We start from the raw sequence: 19,446 nt of genomic DNA, 5'->3' as shown, positions 1-19,446 counted from the left end.
TAATGATTCACAATCTTTGAAGTGAAGTAAGCAGTTTAACCGTAGAGCGATGTTCTTTGATTGTTCATTTGAACGGATTTTAGAAGAATGAAGAAACAAAATTGTGTCGTTTTTCAAAATGAAAAAGCAAAGATTAGAAAAACACAGGAAACAAAGGAAACATAAATTTACGCTTTGTGATTTTAAGCAACACTGCGACTGGAGGAAAACCCTCTTACCAAGCTCTCCATTCTCAATGACTTCAAAGATGGTCCAGCAGTCATCAGCAGTGAAGGTGACATTCCTCATAGTCAGGGCACTTTCTACAAGCTCCGAAGACCGCATGCTGGGAGAGACCTGCCGCAAGTACAACAAACAGATGCATGCACACTGAGGCCAACAACAAAATGACTAAAACAGAAAATAATCAAACAAAGTTAACACATCCTGCATATAGAAGCTCAGATCATAAGCTCTTTGGATCGATACCTTCTCCTTTCATCCATCTCTCCCTTTGAAGAGTCATTCAATATTTAACATATACCATTAATTGCACTGAAATCTGACTGGCAGCCATGTACACAGTGCACTGATTAAATACTTCATTCTATGTCAAGTTATTAGGGCTATCAGAACCTAATAACCAAGCAAACGTGCTGCCTTGCTCCACAGAGAGAAAGCAGAGTGTTAAAGTCAAGCTGTGCTGCTACTGAGCAGTCCCCATCCCTATTCTAGTGCAGCTGCCGACCTGTGAAAGGAATCCGTAACCTACAGCGGCCTGGACGCCTTGTAAAATGCAATTACTCACACAATTAAATCAGACATTTCTTTGATTAGTTCGGTTTGATTTATTTCAGTGGCGGTAATCCCATCAGGTTAAACCACGAATGTCTCGGCCCTATTCTATCAACATCTCTCTGCCTCTCATTGTGCCCCCACCTTCATCCCTTATTCTTTCTCCTGCTTCACCTGCTTTTATCCCACTCTTCATCTCCCCTCTCCCTCGCCGCTCTTCCACCGTACAACCAAAGGATCTATGAGAAAGCAGGCGTGCCCACATGCCTGCTGAAAATACAGATGCACAAAAACACACTTGTACCTTGATTAAACAGCAGCTCTCTGGCTCCCTTTTTTCCAGGTACACCTCGAAGATCAAATCCCCAGCTGGAGAGAACTGGGGAGAAAGAGAGAAGACAAAAAAATGAGACAGAGAGAGATCAGCTGAATTACAAAAAACAATGCTGTTGGATTAATTGGCTTTTCTGCTAAATTCCTTCTCCAGTGTGGCATGAATCTAAATGGAGAAAAGTGAGAGACACAGTTAGAGGATTTGTGAAAACCAGAGGTCGTTCTCAGAGCTGGAGGCAAAATTAAATCTGGTAGCCTTAATGGAATTCAAAACCTGGCTAAATAAAGAGAGCACGTGTGAGACAGACACATTGGTACAGATGGAAGCGCAGGGTGCATGTCTCACCTGCAGTAAAATAATAACTTTATTTATAGCACTTCTCTTAACACAGAGTCACAAAGTGATTCAACTATAAACACAGGATTGTACAGTAAAAATCTAACCACATAACAAACTTAAAATGAAATCAAATTCATCATGGAGGAGAAAATCATAACACTCGGCTAAAAGCTGACATTTAGAAGTGGAAAGAGCTTTTTTTCTGCTGACATTTGTACGTATAGTATTTTCTCAGCAGGTCAGAGATAATAACTTGAAGCTTTATGTGATTAAAAGAACTTTGTTTTCTGGAAGTCATGCTAATTTATTATATCATTATAAGATTAAAGGTGTGCTCTGTGTAGGACAAAAACCACGTTGAGAAGAATTGGTAAATGTATAAAACGACTCCAGTGTGTTTTAGAAAGAACAAATCTGACTATCTCCAGAGAGAATACAGCGGTCAAATCTGATAGTAATCAAGGATAACAGATTAGAAAGTCAGCAGTGGCATTCTTTTCAAATTGAAAGAGATGATAAAGCACTGTTCAGTGAAAAGGCTGGGAGTTAGAACGAGGTGAGAAAACCAAGCTTCATTTCAGTGAGCTCGACTGAGCACAGCAGACCTTGGCTTCGGTAAATAAGAGCAGCACAGAGATGTGACCTGGACTCAGTCAACATCAGGAAATCACGCTTAAGATAGGAGAGAAAATCATTTAAAATACGCGCCTTATTGTTGAGAGGTATGACATTTAAAAGCCCAAATCAGAGGTGGTAACTTAAAGTGTATTGTTATTTTTGTGACATTTTTGTCTTTGTAGCAGTCGCATCTTAAAGCTAAACCAGGAATACACTAATTTGCTTTCTTGAGAAGTTGATACCACTCTAATATCTGCCCATTTAGTTTGACTCTAGACTCTAGATTCATCTTGTTTTGTTTGTATTTGACACACATTTTGTTAATTCTTGCTGTCAGATATTGCAATTTGTGGTTGGAGTTAAATGCTAACTTTTTAACCACCTTGTTGCTACAAATTTGCTAATAACTTAGTTGCTTTAGTGTGCGTGTTCACCTCGATTGTTACGTAATGGAGGCGAGTCCAGGCATTTGTCGGTGGAACACGCAAATGCAACAAAGGGGAGCGTTAAATGGTTTAATAGCTGATGGGGAAATATCTCCGAAACACAGAAAAAGAACCCCAGCAATGATCTATCCAAAGTGAAGGCATTTCTAATCTTTACCAAAGTCACACTCTCTCTGCACTCACCCTGGCTGTAAATGGAAGTATTGATTTTTAAGTGCCACTTCTAACTTACAAGGCATGACACTGTCTTGCACCTCATTATATCACTGATTTACTTACTCCCCAAGTCTAGCCATACTTTCCCCACTTAGCACCTTCGTGGGTGCAAGCGTCCTTATCATTCTCTCCCTTTTAAAAGGAAACAGATGAGGTCGAAACCTTCACCTGCAGCGCCGAAGCCTTCTGAGACAAACGTCATGAGAGCACACCGTCTACATCCTATACCTTTACTTCTACCTGTACCTTCCTCGAAGGTTCTGCATCGTTCGCACTGTTGTATGAATAACTTGATCTTAAACCTTGGCATGCAATCCTGCTAGTCATAGCTCCAGTCTGCTGGTTTGCTGGTCCAGCACTAAAATATCTCAGTATTGAGCGCATTACCATGAAGGTTTGTACAAATATTCACGTGTCCCTGTGGCATTTCTATGGTCAATTAGTTTGACTTCAGCCCCAATATTTTGAGCCAAACCTTGAATATCTTTTGGTTGTCAAAAACTGGCAAGTAGATATAGCATAGAAGAACTGTATGTGGAGCACTGCATGAGGGGGCGTGCAGAGCACTCATGACAAGACATACCAGCAGTGAAAATTCAGGAGTTGGTAGCTTCAGACAGTGAACTGCACCGTTTCCACTGCTGCACCTTTCAGGGACATTGGTTCATGGACATTACACACAACTAAACCCATTACTTTAGTTGGCTAAGTGCAACAATGTGCAATAAGCTGCTAGAGTGGCTTGAATCCTCGTCGTTATGTTAGACGCCTGCCAACCCAGACGTCGGTTTGCTTAATGTTGCTCAGTGATGGAAGTGGAGCCATTTACTGAAGATATAGCGCTGACATTTCTGAGCCTACCAAGTAATTTCTCTCTATGAGACAAAAATGTACAGGATGAATGTTGATGGTTTGAGAAACATCCAACGCCATCTTTATAAAGGGTTTTTTTTTATTGAAAATTAGGACAAATGCTCTATTTTAAACAACAGAATTACATTATTCAAATAAAAAAGCTACTGATGTAGCATTTTTACATGATAGCATAAATAAACATGATGCTCATGCTACTAGAAATATATTGCTTGTACACATAACCCCTACAGGTGCAGGCTTTATAAATCTGTGGGTGGTAATTTACCTTTTTACCTATTGTTCCATTTTTCTTCAGGTTGTGAACGACTAGAAATCAGCTCTGCATGGAATAGATGAAAGTGATGGAAGTGATGGAAGGCTACAACTATTAATTTCCCCTTCACTTTTGACATCTAAATCAGTAGTTACCGTGAGCGGGTCCAGTTGCTCCTGAGATTTGTAAAGTGATAGTCAAATAATGGCCTCTACAGTCCAGTGAGTGAAATATTGTCATGGTCCAAAGTATAAATAAGATCGCCTGAGTCAGTAAGTAAAAGCACGTGATTGAAGTAATATTTTAAAGACATTTGACTAATTATCCCCAAAATAAGCTTACCCATTATCTTAGGAGAGCAATCTTCTCCATGTTGACTAAATGATTAGATTCATGATGAAAAAACAAACACAGTAACATTCCTAGTTTAAAACCCTAAATCGCTCTAGTTCTTATCCATAACCAAAATGCTTTCACCTCAGACAGGTTTATAATAGCACCGACTCTCCACTGAGTAGCCCTCCCGCCCCACAGCAGCAGACATGTTGTGAAAGCCTACGGACACGGCGAAGAGCAGGAAGGAGTGGGCATAAACAACTTATTTCACATTTCAACAACAACAGCAGCAGCATGTGCTTTAATTTTTTTTTTTTTTTTTCCCCCTCAGTTATCTGAATCGAATGTTTTTCTCGGCTGAGGCATCCAGGCAGAAAGTACCTGCCGTAAAGGTTAACAGGAACAAAGCCCTTTTTTCGTCCCCTGCCTCCTCCTGCCTCCTCCGCCTTCCCATTATCATCCCTCATGCCCTTCATTTTTGCCAGACAAACCTGTTCAAATGAAACCCTGATTTGAGAGACCCTGACACATGCACGCAAATCAATATACACACACACACTTACTGTATATAGTTTTTGGTGATTTTTATTTGAGCTCTGCGGGTTCACTTACTGTGGTGTCCTTCTTGTCATTCCAGCGAGTGATGAAGCTATTCTCTCTTTCCATCTGTTGCACTTGGTCTTCATTGACCTGTTGGAAACAAACACACACACGCACACACACACACCAATACAAAGTCAGCCAAAGTGAAACTTTCTGATCGAGTAAACTGTCTGACAGAATCATAAAACTCCTTTGATGCTTATATTAATTTCAGCATTTAAATATGACACAGAAGACTAAATTAAACCAGGCAACAGGGATCTTAAGCAAACTGCACAATTGGGTCGCTCAGCTGGCACTTCTAAAACGAATTTCGAAGGTGGAAGTTGGCTGTGAGTGTTTGACACAGCTCAGCACAGAGTGAAGACTATTTCTTTCACGGAGCTGTGTCGGAAATGACATTTTGTATTTCCAATTTTTTTTTTAATATCATTATCACTTTCACAGAACAATGTGCTTTGTTAGAAATATTCTAATGGCAGAGAAGATTGGTGGAGAAACAAAAAAAAAAAAAAAAAATTCACAAACTCATTGTGTGTGTTTAGGCCTGATAATGGGCCCCGTCGATGACATCCCGCACAGAACTGCCGCTTTAATTAGCGATACGTCTCACTCGTTTTATGTTACAGTGTGTGTGTGTGTGTGTGTGTGTGTGTGTGTGTTCGCTGCTATTGGGCTCATGATTGGTTGAGTTTAACGGCTATTTGTCATGCGAATGACGGCGTCCCGAACCGATTTGGAGCGAGTGCTCTTCCTTTAACGTCAGAACAAGTCGCAGTCGCTCAGGCTGCATTATCCATAAGCCAGGCAGCTCTCCGAGCATAACCTTGATCCCACACTCCTACCCAAACACACATCGGCAAAGTCAAGCCTACTGTGCAGATTTGGCAACAACAGTTTCACTTTCTCACTTCAACCATCTGTTGAAATAAGGTAGCGTAAATAAAGTTGTGCCTGCAGCTTGGTTTAGATTTGCAATATGGTAATATGCGAACGCTTTCACTGTTATAACTGCTTTTCATTGATTACTGGTTGGAGAGCAATTCAAATTCAGTGCATTTCATCTTTTCTTGTACAGCGAGCAGCGATTTATCCTGAATAACTTAGCCAACATGTGATAACACAAGCTATCACGGGCTAGCTTCGACCTGATCTGATAAACACATAATGGGTAAGAGATACAAAGCTCAATAGCTAAAAGAGACAGTGTTGAGATGGAGCCAGAAATCCTGCACATCATTACTTGTTTAAGTAATTTAGACATTAATTTGTTACATAATGTAACCATCAAAGTATGTATGTATGGATACAGTATATACACACATAGTGCTTAATAACAGATAACTACATATAAATAAACTATAACAATATTAGAGACTCCTATTTATTGCTTAGAGCCGACTACAGGCTTGTTAATGATTAGCTGTGGGATCTCTCCATCTCCATCTATCAGATTTTAACTAGAAACCTCATCTTCCCGTGATATCTCACATTTTAGCATTTATTTTGTTCTCTGTTTAGTGCTGCACGTTGTGTTTCACTGGGTTGGAAAATGTGCTATAGTAATGAAGTGCATTATTATTATTATTAATGCAATTGTTTAGTATAGGTGATGTAATCACAGCTAATTTGTTTAATATGAGAACAACACATGCAAAAGAAAATCAGACTTTGCCAACATGGTCAAATATTTCTCTAAGTTCTGTATTTGTACCATCACATTGGCTGCTCACATATAGAACAGAGTCATAAACCTGGCCCCATTTTGCCTGAAGCGAAGGATGTCCTGAACAAGACTCCGCTGTTATTTTTTGTTCTAGGTGACCTGTTTTTTTAATATAATCTCTGTGTTTTCTGGAGATGTGTGCTGTCTGTGTGTGCAGTGTAGTGCAGTCTGAAAAGACACAGATTTCCATATTTGACTGTTAATTATACCAGAAATAACCCAAGAAGGAAAGTATACCAATTAGTTGTGTATTTATTTTTTCCAAATGACGTAGTCTATGTTAAATTTGAATACACTTAATGTTCACAAATGTCAAATGGCAAAATAATAAATACTACAGCTCTGACTTACGCTGAACAGAGGGACGTAGTTGCTGATGAGGTCACGGACCACGCTAATCTCTTGTGGGGTTTGTCCGCGAGTCTGGAACAAGCAGGAGGAGAAGACGGAGGCCAGTTTTTCACTCGGCATGTGGTTGAGGTGGGAACACTGCTGAATCCTGAATCACAGGGAGAGGCATGTTTAGAAATAATAAAAAGGAAAACGTGTACACAGTACCTACACACAGAAAAAACAAACATTTCATATCGACTGTGACAATCTCTCATGCCCACACACACTGTACATTCTGCTATGAACCAAATGTAATGAAACTCTAGGCCTCAGTCCAAATTCATGTCGTCTCCAAACAATTCAAATCATTAACATAATGCAGCTAAATCCCAGCTATATGTTGCAGGTTTCTGAGGAAATGAGGTGTAAAACAAGCTTCAGGCCCATCTGATCGTGTGGAATGAAGAATGTGCTTATTCCCACTCCTTGTGTATGTGTACTGTTTTATTTCGTACCACATGAGTAGGTTAAGGGCTCTACTTTCCTCCTGCAATTAATTCATAATTAATTACCACAATAAACCACAATAAAATAAACTCTAAGTCTCCAACACTGTAATTAAATGGCTGCCTGAGAATAAATGTGACATAGGTGATTTTCAACATATAGCCAAAAAAGAAAGAAGCAGCGCCATTTGTTTTATGGACAATGAACAATTATGTGTTTGCACATTGACTGAGCTTTTGATAATGAGTCACTGGAACAGATTTCCCTGGGAAATGCCAGCAAAAATGGTGCAAGAAATTGATTCCTGTCAGTGTCTGTGAGGGTTTTCTTTTCATGACGGTCAGTTGCAGTTATAAATACCACACACGTTCAGTAGTAACACACACTTAGGGACAACACACTAATCAGTGGGTGAGAAACCCTTGAGGGCACTTTGAGAATCTGTTCCTGTTCAATCACGAACATGAATTTTTGTTGCTGTTTAAAACCAAAGAATTATGATGCATCATCTGGCAAAATAAGAGGCTTCTACATAAATTAAGCAATCTGTTGCATCCCACTGAGTGCTGTCAAGTTGCTGCACAAGTGTCCAGTAGCTGCAGTGACGAGGTTAGCTTTGTCCTTTATCGCATTAGCTCGACAGACAAACAGAGTTAGTTGGCTGGGGTGTAGCATGAGCAGAACAATACGGAGAAAAATTAGACCCCTATTTACTAATAATATGTAATATTTATCTATATAGAGTGCAACACAAATCAGTGTACATGACATTTGAGGTAAGTTTTGAAGGACAAGTCTGTTAGTCTACAGAGTACGTTGCCTGTTTATTAATGCATGTCGTAAACAACACTGTTGAATGTTGTTTTGACATCTTCTTGTCCTCTTTTTAACATCTGAAACACACTTTACACTATAAATGTACCCTTCAGGGTATTAAAATTTAACTTGACAGAGGCCTTCAAATAGCCTGACTACTGCAGTACTGCTCCGTTCTAAATGTGTCTGCAGCTTGTTGCCAGTTGTTTGCGTGTGCGGAGACCTGTACAGATGTCGCAGCAGAGCATCGAGCGTTGATCTATTAATCTTCGGCAAATTCTGTATAAAAGTGGAGTACATCTTTACTCTCTGCCTCTCGTCCTTCTCATCTAAAAAAAAAAACACACACACACACAAACACACAGATGAGACAGATCACTTCAAACACTGCCAAATATAACAAACTCTAAACAGGGGCGCAAAAAGGGAATAAGCATCATTGTGCACTTTTAAAACAGTTCGGACAGCAAATTTAAACATTTGACACTTTACATAGAGCTTCAACATTGTAATATATAAGAATTATGTTACTGGACACCAGTTCTATGAGTGTCCTTTATTGTTTAAAATAGTTTTGCTTATTATGCTGCGATAAGAAACTAGCTATTACACCTCTAGTAACACACACTCACATACCCAGAACCGACACCCAGTATGGATAGAGCTCCTTGGTCAACAGCGCATCCTCCGCTTGAGATAAGAAGCTTTTCAGGGTGTCTGTCACGTCCTCGAGATGGTGCTCCTTCTCCCTCAGCTTCACGTTACGGGCGTTGTGGGTGAATTCCTCGAGGAGTTGCGCCACTCGTCCAGGGTTCCCAGGCTTCTGGTAGACCCCCTCGTGGCACAATCCTGGATACAATGTCGCAAAGAAATGAAAAAGTTCCTCCATCTAAAAGTGGCTCTGGCAGCTTTCCAGCCCATAACTTTATAAAATCTATGCACTCTTTGGCCATATAGTTACTGACTGATGATTAATACCTTCTAATGTGTAGTGTCTGCAACAGCAAATGACTGCATATTTTTCTATATGACTAAATACAATTATAGGGCAATAACCAACCCTGTGGACACTTTGAATTGTGGGCTATAACAATGTTACATAAGCACATTTGAATCTAAATTGCAGGTGGAATAAAATTGGCAGTGCAGGCTGTATTAACCTTCTGTACCACTTTACAGTTTCAGTCAGAGTTAACTTTAATGCCAGTCCCTCATTGCACAGCACACTACTTAGCATGGTGGCGTATAAGTCCCCCTTCTTTGCATTTATGATGCATTTCTAAGGTGACAGATATTACCTAACAGAGATTTTCTGTGTGTGTGCCTATTTTTTGGATGGAGCAGAAGTCACACAGTAGAAAAGTTGCACTACATTTTCTACGTTTCCAAAAATATGGTGAAAAGATCGCTGGGATAATGTCACAGCATACGTCTAGACAGCATCAGAAGCCATGAAATTCTCATCACGACGCAGCATACTGGATGAATCAGCTCCTCAAGGGGGAAATCATAATAATAGTCCTACAAAGCTTGCTTTTTTCCCTTTTTTAAAAAACTTTTCTGCCCATAATTTCCAAGGAACTTACCATATTGAGTGACAAAGGCAATACAACTGTCGACTATAATGGGGACGCCGTTTTTAGTCAGCTGTTGGTCGCTGAGGGCTTTGCCATCTGTGCCAGCAGCCAGCGTGATGGCAGAGTGCCACAGTGTAAAGTCCATCTTGTTGAAGCCATGGATGTAAACTGTTCTATTAAAAATACATAATAGCATTATATTATAAGGAATCCCATGACACAAAATCCATTAGCAATATGGTGGCTCTTATTTTAAGCTTAAGACCTAAAGTTGTTCATACATTTGCAAAAAGCACTGCTAAGTCATTAAATAAACAGGCGGCAAGATTAAAGGAATCCAAAAGTGCTTGTACAGAACACACAGCTATAAACAACCACTAGGTTCCCATGAGGTTTGATCAAAAAAAACACACACAAACACACTGCAATTAACGAAGCGAGCGCATAGTCTTGTTGCGCTACTCTTAAAAAGGGGAGCCCAGAACTGTTGGCTCGTGTGGGGCCTGCAATGTGTTTGTGCCTCTGTCACCTCTCCTCTCCTACTGAAGCATGTAGTCTAGCGAGGTTTTAATTACCTTGGACGGTAACAGTAGGTAAAGTGCAATCCGACTAACAAGGCGAAGGCACAATCAAAGCTAGCAGCGTTGCATAATGCATGGAGTGGCTGTATCACAAGCACGTCCCCAATGAAGCACACCTTTTATTTACATTACTTTCTTCGAAGAGCGACATACCTTCTGCCCTCCACCATCAACAGCACTTGGATCTTGTCCTCGCCCTCTGTATGTGTGGAGACAGCTGGAGGAAAAGGGCAACAAGTAGTAATATGTAGTAAATGCAGTGTACTGTGGAAAAAAAGTGGCAACACATTCAGTGCTAATGCAAAGTAATGTGCTGGGAACAATTTAGTATTGACATTTGCAGTTGTTCAATCTCTGTCAAAAGCGTGAACTCATCCGAAGCCTTCTGTCACGAAACGTGAAGTCGATGCAATCGTTACCCCTCTAGCTGAAAGGTCTCACTTCTCTTAAGTATTCATTTATGTCTTAAGGTAATCGTGGCAAATAACACACTGCACAATACGTCTAGACTTATCTAACTAGTCTTTTCAAATGTGCAGACGCTCACTGGAAAGGAAAGTAGAGGGAACAGTACAGGGGTGTAAAATGCCAAATGCATCCCCGTTGGAGTTAATAGCTTTTTCTTGTTGTAATGGGAAACATGAATTCAGTTTTTGTGTCACCGACTTACTGAAGGTGGTTTAAACAACAGAGGGAAGTGGGCGCACACACACTAGCCTGGCATCGTCATGCTTTAGTAGAAGACTGCACTGAGGGCAGCGGTTAAAAGACAAGAATAAGAAAGACACTGAGAGTTTTTGACATCTTTCATCTGTTCAATCAGCCTTTTCAAAATCAAAATAACAGAGCAAGGATACAGAAAAACTGGGCTGCGGGACTCGAACGCTCCGCCATAATCTCTTCTACGGGGTTCAAACGGCCGCTCAGATCACGGCAACAATCACACAAGGCAGATAAAGTACAAAAAAAAAAAGATATGAAGCTCTGCAGTCAAGCCGCAAATCTTCTAGCTACGACATCTGGCACTTTCATCATATTCAAGTTCCCCCTAGTCCCAGTCCAAAAAAATGGACATATACACAGTAAAGAAAAGTCACCCCACACCTTGTGAGCTTATATTATCCTCTAATTGTACCAATCAGTTGGCACTAAGGTCATTTGGATAACAGGAAGATTTCTAAGACTATCAACAACAATCCTTGCACTGTGTTTTTTTAATTTTTGCATATAAATGTATAATTTCACAATCACAGCACAGGAAGAGGAAAAAACAACCTTTTCTATTTCCCGTACCGCACCATCTCTACGCACGCGGCTTCAATAAACACATCGATTGATAATCTGCTCTGACAGGAAATTTAATTTGATTGCTGGCACAAAGAAAAGTGCCAACAAGGAGAACTGGTAGAAACGTTCAACATTAAAGTGCTATTTTGGCAAACAAATCCTTTGAATGCTTAGCTAAACAACAAAAACAATTAATTCCCAAAAGTCTCTCTTAAGAAATAATTTGCTTTTTATTTCATTTGGCAGATTTTCAAGGGCAAAGTATTTCATTCTGATATAAACAAGAAAAAAAAAGGAAGAAGAAGGCAGAGAACGTTAGAGACTGATATTGACTTGAGAGAGGTTTATTAACAGCGTTATCAGGTAAATGCAAAACACTTGTCATCGCTGTGTGAACAAACACACCAACAAACCTCTTTCATCCACCTCACCGCTCAGAGGGAATATTTTTATTACTTAATATGTTTGTGTGATAAGGAACTAAGTCTGTGGCCTTGTTCTTTACATAATTTGTACCGGCCGTCCTGTAAGAGGTTTTCATTTGTTTTTTCCTCTCAGGTTTTTATTTTTTTATTTTATTTTATTTGGAGTGTGCACATTTTCAATAGCAGGACAAAGAGTTGTTTATTTTGACAATGCAATAACCTCATAATACTACCAGCCCCATTATGCACCTCTGCGGACACCCGGGCTTGTTTACCAGCAGTGGTTATTTTGGATTGAACAAAGACTCAAATGAACATTTGTGTTCATGGATGCGAAGCAGGTGAGGGATCCAAAGTTGTACAGACTGGGTAGAGGCCATGTAAAGGTGATATTGCATAAAAACGGCCAACTGATGTGAATTTCTGGGGCTGTTATATAAAAATAAAAGCTAAATTATGTGTGTCCTGGTTCAAAGATAGGTTTATAAGCTTAAATTGTTGATTATTATTGTCAAAGTGTAGTCTACTGTAGTCAAACGCTGACTACACTAGTGCATGTCAACCAACAAGTTACTAATGGAATTAATGTTCATCTATATTTATGATTTTAACCAGTGAATGCAGCTGTCAGCACTAGAAAATTCAAGATAACTATGGTTAATCTGCCTGCTGAATGTTTTGTACACTACCATTCACCTGTTGGAAAAGAAATACAGTATTAATGAGAAAATGAAACAGGAATGAACGTCACAGCAGTCCTTATTCTGAAGTGTTACTGTAAATCTCAAATTGACTTTGAAAACATCTGATTTCGTGGTTACGTTTATTACCTGAAGCCACTAGGCTAGAGCCAATCCCGGCTTTTGCTAGACTGCATCGTAGTACTAGTCTATCACATGGCAGGATCAGAGTCATTTACAATTACATTTACACCTATATGCAATTTAGTCACCAATTAACTTTAACTGCATGTCATTGGATTTTGGACTAAATAAAATAAATAATAAATCCACTAAATGACTTCCCTTTGAAAAACATTCATTTCCGTTTCATTTAATTGGTTGATTTGTGTCATTTTCACCTCGTTTTACTTTGGTGGTTTTTAAAAAATATAAATCCTCTCTTAAGTAAACAGCTGCGCATCTTGGAAGCCATTTTGAAAAGTAGTGCACTTTGAGATAAGACATGTTTTTTTGTGGTTTATTGTTTCATTGAATTCATTTTTCTATCTAGCACTTTCTAGAAGAAAAGTTACAGGATTCTTTATAGCCAACAGAAATGAAAACTGAACAGGTGACTAAGGTGACAATAAAACAATCTCAACATTAAGTCGAAGGCAGTAAAAACTGTCCAAGTTATGGGACTGAGTAAAACAAAGAATAAATGTCAAACAAGAAATGAAGGAAAAGTAAACTAAAGACACAGATTTATCTATCTCTAAGAAAAAGAATGACCATAACTGTGTCAGCCTGAGGCCCGAAAACCAGGAGCAGGCAGCATCAAACTTGCAGTGAACTCCTGATGAAGACTTAAGTGCTGCTTGTTGGAAACATGTATTTATTTTAATTGAAAAGTCTATTTATTTAATCCCTTGATGCTACACAGGGCCACCTTTCATGTGGTGGTGTCACTGTAAAGAAAATAACAGTTAATCCCATGTCACAGACTGCGATTCCTAAAGGGATCCTTTTCCAAGCTCCAGAACCTACCATCCTCCAACAAAACACAGCCCCTTCTGGCGCTAACAGCTCTCCGGCTGTGACAAATATGGTTTGAGAAAGCCGGGGAATGAAAATGAGCACTACTGCAGTTCCTTATCCTGCCCCAGGTGAGAAGATGGGGCGACACTTTGCATGATTGGATCCACGTCGAGCTGTAAATGGATTAAAAAGATCCACTGATTCTCGCCTCCCCTTCTGTTCACACGTCAAACGAGTGCAATCAATTGACATGTCCTAAAATCTTTATTATCTGCCAAAGTGTGTGTGACTCTTTGAACCTTCCCCCTTAAGAGAGAGACTCGCTTCACTCGCTGTGAATATTGGTGCCAATATACTGGCACCAACAAATATCACATTACTCTGTCTGAAATCATTTTGTTTGTAAAAGATTTAGTGAGGACAGGTTCGGGTTATCTGAATCGTATTTTGACTGATGATCGTTTGTTGACGCGTCACATTATATTCTGCCTCGACTGACCTCATATTAACACAACGCCTTCTCACTTACAGGCCCGTGGCACCTTTTCACTCTTCTCCAGTCCCGTCCCGAGCGTGTTTTTTTGTTTTTTTTTTTCTCCAATGGATGACTAAGCTAGCCAATTAGAGCAGAGACCTAACAGAAATGTGTAATGGGGTGAGAAGCTGAAGTGTCTTCAGACACCACATGCATCCTCTGACATCATTAAGTGGCAATAAATGCAAGTAGTAGAAGAGTGAACCCAGAAAATGCATCAAATTTATCAACCACAACAGATACGGTCACTTTGTGCGATGAGATTTTAAATCTGATTTAATGCCAATTAAAAGCTCCTATAAAGCTCTTTAAAAGGGCAGTTTGCCCATGTAAACTGTGGCAATTTGGGAAATGTGCTTCTTCTAAGCATACAGTCTACTAATACACGTTACATATCTAAGCAAGAAATCGAGCTAATGTTTAGATCTACTCAAGAAGCAGAAGCAGAATTTTAGCCTAAATATAATATTTTAAAACAACTAGTAGTTTTACTGCTGCTAGCCAAGCAGGTTTCCTCATGCAGTGGCTTCTCATATATTTGTACAGTGTTAATTAGCAACAACAGACCCCAGCCAAGCAGATTCTCTGATGGGTAACGTGAGGTGTTTTGCTGCTATGGCAGAAATAAATTCCTGACAAGTGAAAAACAGCGGAAAGTGTCTCTAGACATCTGCAGAAACTGACTTTTGACAGAATAATCCATCAAGCAGCCAAGAATTACTCCTGTCACAGAAAGCCACGACGAGAAGAAAAGAACAGCCAGAGAGAAGCCTGAGCAGGAGACTGATAAACTGATCAACTTTTTTTAACTGTAGTTATGTTGTTGTTCTTTAAAATGTTTGCTTTAAAAAATATATGCTCAAAATTTTTTTACTTTACAGTAAAAAATGTGTGCTGGTGTGTCAGGGTGTTGTCGGAGCCTCTTGTGATCTTGACTCGCTGAACAGCAGTACAGAGACATTCAGGTGCCTCCTAGTTTATTGTAATTTAATAACAGCGACTATGTGAAACCTACGCAGCAGAGCAGGAAGAGGCTGTATTACTCTCACTGAACTCGTTGATGACCTGACTGTGAAAAGCTTGTCCACATTTGTTCCACGTGTCCCTCTTAAGGTTTCTACAGATATCTAAAATCAACCCATTCGCACCGACGCACACATGGAGGAACTAATTCTAACTCCTTTATCTGCTGCCATGTTGTTAATCCATAATAATACCTCTCACAACTACTGACACAGTGACAAAAAGAGGAATAATGATGTCGTGTGACAAGCTTACTGAGCTCCTGTAGCTGTTTCAGCTGAAGGACTTCTACCTCCTCCTCTCCCCGGCTGATGATGTGCAGGGCAGAGCCTTCCAGCATAAACCAGCCCTTCCTCCAGTGGTACAGGTCGTGGCCTTCTTTGTAGTATAGTATGCCGATCAGCTCGCTGTGCTTCTGCACCACTCCCGCCACTTTAGGCGGGACGAAGCACTGTGAGTCAGACACATACGGATGACAAAGAAACAGTTTTGCAAATTAGGAACTTTTTCACTCTGGTGTGTAACAAGACAAAAAACCTTTGCTCGGCTTCTGGGCCCCTGGCTGAATTATTTTCCCATGCACCTCTCTCTCATGCCCAGTTCTGGCTGGCCATTGTTCTGGGATTCAAACTGAAATACGGAGGTGTGGAAGGCCTATGCTACAGATGGAGAGACATATGGACTGATGCAGCTACACCTCCCACTATCTATGACTGGGTTGCCTCGGATTAAAGAGATTAAAAAAGGGAAGAGGGGACATATTTATGTAGGGTGTTATTACATCAACCTGTGAGCATGTGGGGGAAGAGATAGCAGCACCACTTGTCTTATTGAAAGAAATGCAGGTAGTACAGGTCTCACTGGCGAGAACTGTGTGTGAAACTGTGTGTGTGTGTTGCAAAAAAGTGTGAGATGGATGGTGATGTAGTTCTGCAGCACTTTCCCACAGCTTCTTCTTTGTGACTTTAAGTGCAAAACAAACTTATAAAGGAAAGCGGTGACAATAAGTGCGTTTTTAGTGCACGCTGTATGCAAACTGTGTCACCTTTGTTAGCGAGTGGATCCAGTCATTCTGCGTTTCCTGTGTTTCGGCTCCGACAATCAGCACTCGCTCTGTCTGCAGGTACAGCTCCACGGTAAACACAGCCCTGCCGGGGACACATGGCTCACGATTAGATATGTGGAATGGAAAACATCCCCACAAACGCACAGGAAGCAGGCAAAAAAAAAATATGTGCATTTACCTATATAGGATAACAAAAAACTCACACACACACATACAGTTTGTACTTGAAAACAACTTGAAAAAACAAGCTTGGCCCTTCTGAAAATTAGATTGCAAAGAGGTCAATTGTAAAACTGAATAAAACATAATATACAACTTTTTTTTAAATATTAAACTACATTATTTCAGAGTAGTTTCACTGAGTGCAAAGACATCCTTTTTTTTTATTATCAAGATACTTTCATGCATGTGCTATTAGGGGAATTCACCCTCCCGGCTATGGATTTGAACATAAAACTGTGGTTATGTACAGTACATATCGAATATATAATTCTTCCAAACATAGGAGCACACATGCAGTACCACACTCGATCATCCACACGGAGACTCAGACTCGCAGGCAAACCCCGCTGCTGTCGGAAGCAAAAGGGCAGCTATTAATCTTTGTTGGTCTTTCTCCTCCTGTTGTCTCCACCTCCTTCCTCCTTCCTCCCTCTCTCTCTCTCTCTCTCTCTCTCACTCTGTGTCTCTGACTCTCGCTCTCAGCGAGGGTACCGAGGTCAGAGTATCACTGTCTTAATGGTTTGAACACACTGGCAAGCTCCTTTTTCAATGGTAGCGCTGCAGTGCGGTGGGGGCTCTAAATGCTCGTTTAAGGCGGCGTGTCACGAGGGAGGGTCACGGCAGCGCTCAGTCGCTCTATTCTCACGCGTGTCAAGGGGAACAGGTGAGACATGGGTGTTTGTGCGCCCTCGCATGACCCCACCCTCCTTCATCTCCGCCCCCCTCCCCTTTACGTCTTCACTAGTAGGTGTGCAAGTGCTTGTTAGAGAGGCTCCCAGAGGGAGAGCGAGAGAGGTCTGTGCAGGAGGGGGGTACAGGGATGTGCTGGGCAAATGGTATTATAAAGAAAGGATAGGAAGAGACAAATGCTGCATTATGAGTGTCCCAGAGGGAGCGAGTAGCCGGGGAGAGGAGCGAGAGCGAGAAAGACGAGAGCGAAAGGTGCTGAAATAATAGAACAACAGAGCAACGTGAGATAAGATACAGGACACAGGGACATCACCGCGCATTCTTGTGTTGCGTCTGCCAGTTATTTCAAATAGTTTGTGTCTCAAGTGCACAGTGGTGCGGTGGTTAGCACCTTTTCCTGTGCATGCGCTTTAAGTTGAATTTTTCTTACTGCCACGGGGGAAAATGAGTTTAGTTGCTCATGCACAGTGACAAATACACAATGCAGACAAGCCAGACGAGTCACACAGGCTCATTAGAAGAGTTTTTAAAAGCTTTTACGTGTCCAACACATCAGGTTTCTAACGAAGGATTTCGTGATTTGATGACATTTTTATAAAATCATACACAAGCGCCTGTGTTTATTTAGGTGTGCTGCAAAAGTAGTTTTGGTTGTTGACTGAAATCTGACATGAGATACTTTTCCCTGTGGAGGAGCGTGCTGCATAAGATCCCGGTGTTCAAACGTGCATACAGTTACCTATATGTATTTCTGTAGCCTTTTCATATTCTCCTTAAGGCTTTTGTGTGCACAGAGAAAGTCTTAATTCCCCAGACCTCATGTATATATATTTATAACCAATTTCACTGGCAAAGTTAGCATCTAAAAGTTTTTTTCAAAAATCTATTATTTTTGGTTGGTGAAATGAAGTGATAGAGAGTGAAACTGTGCAAAAAGCAGCCAAAAAGATGAAAAAGAAAGTGCAGAACATTTTTTTTCTCGGGTTTTTACTTTAATTTGAAGGTCAGAATTGACTTCTCTTTTCGAGATAGGCCAACAAGACAAAAAGTAAAAAAAAAATCTCCCCAGAAAACGTGAACTTATCACCAGCCAGCATGCTCCCTTTGCATTAATTCCTTAAGTGAGGGTTTGTAATATTCATACAACTTATGTGTCTGGGCCGCGCAGTAATTCACGGTGTCCTCTGCCACGGTGAAATTACCCAAACGCTGTGTTTAATGGAAGCGACACCTACGGCCTCCTGTAGCATGGCGATAGGCTGCTGGTGGGAGTGTGTCATCTGCATACGTTAATATTCATGAGAGGCAGACAGTCAAGGGGCGAGGCATCCCCGCTCTCTCAGCGCGCCGGCATGCTGGGAACTCTGAAAGTTCCAGAAGTGAGAAGGAGTGAAGCAGAGTTTAATCTAGTGAAACGCACGGCCGTAATGAGTGTTAGCAATGGAGAATTAATAGCCTTTCTGGCGGTGAAGCCATGACCTGTAACTGGCATGTATGCACTTAGCTAAAAATGGTGCATGTCACAGTTGCTTTGCAGAGACTGAGCACACACACACAGAATATTATCATTGTGTTATGCGATGGTTGTGTGTATGTGTCCAGCTCATGAGAAAGGTCACGGTTTTAGCTGGACAGATGTGTTTCTAATGGCTGTATAAATAACATTTACAAATAAAAGCATTGTTCCTTCTTCATAACATCTGCTGCCGTCATTAAGGACCTGGCTTGTGCTTTATTCATAAGCCATTATCAGACTCCTCACTAAGGAACAAAGCACACACACACACACACACACACGGGCGATCCAGTGAGAGCGGGAACACTTTAATGGGAAAGGATCGAGACATCTGTTTCTTCATTGTGTGTTTGTAACACTTCCAGAAGAAATAAAGAAAAGTTTGTTGTCGGAGCAACTTTTTAAGTGAATCATAATCCGAGTGAGGAGTGAGGCAAGTGGCACGGTAAAGAGAACAGAAAGGGGGCTGTTAAAGATGCATCGCTGGCCCGCATCTCCGCCAAAGTAAACAGGAAATATAGCACTCATAAAGCCCTGATAGGATCTGTTAAATTGAATAATGCTCAAGCAAAGATTATGCTAACGAGACATATGACAAGAAAGAAATACAACGCACAGGCCTGTGTTTACATGTGTGTGTTTATGTC

General features: G+C 40.7%; 1 protein-coding gene across 3 annotated transcripts in view; it reads right to left on the bottom strand.

The window, feature by feature from the left end:
• The window catches only part of zmp:0000000660 (arf-GAP with Rho-GAP domain, ANK repeat and PH domain-containing protein 2), a 105,988-nt gene that overhangs the window by 10,492 nt on the left and 76,050 nt on the right, over nucleotides 1–19,446 (bottom strand). For all 3 annotated transcript variants that reach the window (XM_026352671.1, XM_026352672.1, XM_026352673.1), the window contains exons 17-26: nucleotides 16,351–16,453; nucleotides 15,561–15,756; nucleotides 10,489–10,552; nucleotides 9,764–9,927; nucleotides 8,814–9,026; nucleotides 8,401–8,506; nucleotides 6,873–7,020; nucleotides 4,805–4,882; nucleotides 1,079–1,153; nucleotides 219–336 (exon numbers count right to left, since the gene is read on the bottom strand). In XM_026352671.1, coding sequence (XP_026208456.1) covers nucleotides 219–336; nucleotides 1,079–1,153; nucleotides 4,805–4,882; nucleotides 6,873–7,020; nucleotides 8,401–8,506; nucleotides 8,814–9,026; nucleotides 9,764–9,927; nucleotides 10,489–10,552; nucleotides 15,561–15,756; nucleotides 16,351–16,453 — 1,265 coding nt within the window. The remainder of the gene's footprint in view (nucleotides 1–218; nucleotides 337–1,078; nucleotides 1,154–4,804; nucleotides 4,883–6,872; nucleotides 7,021–8,400; nucleotides 8,507–8,813; nucleotides 9,027–9,763; nucleotides 9,928–10,488; nucleotides 10,553–15,560; nucleotides 15,757–16,350; nucleotides 16,454–19,446) is intronic.

The sequence above is a fragment of the Anabas testudineus genome, chromosome 18, assembly GCF_900324465.2.
Source record: "Anabas testudineus chromosome 18, fAnaTes1.2, whole genome shotgun sequence".
Lineage (NCBI taxonomy): Eukaryota > Metazoa > Chordata > Actinopteri > Anabantiformes > Anabantidae > Anabas > Anabas testudineus.
This window is presented reverse-complemented; position numbering and strand designations above follow the sequence as displayed.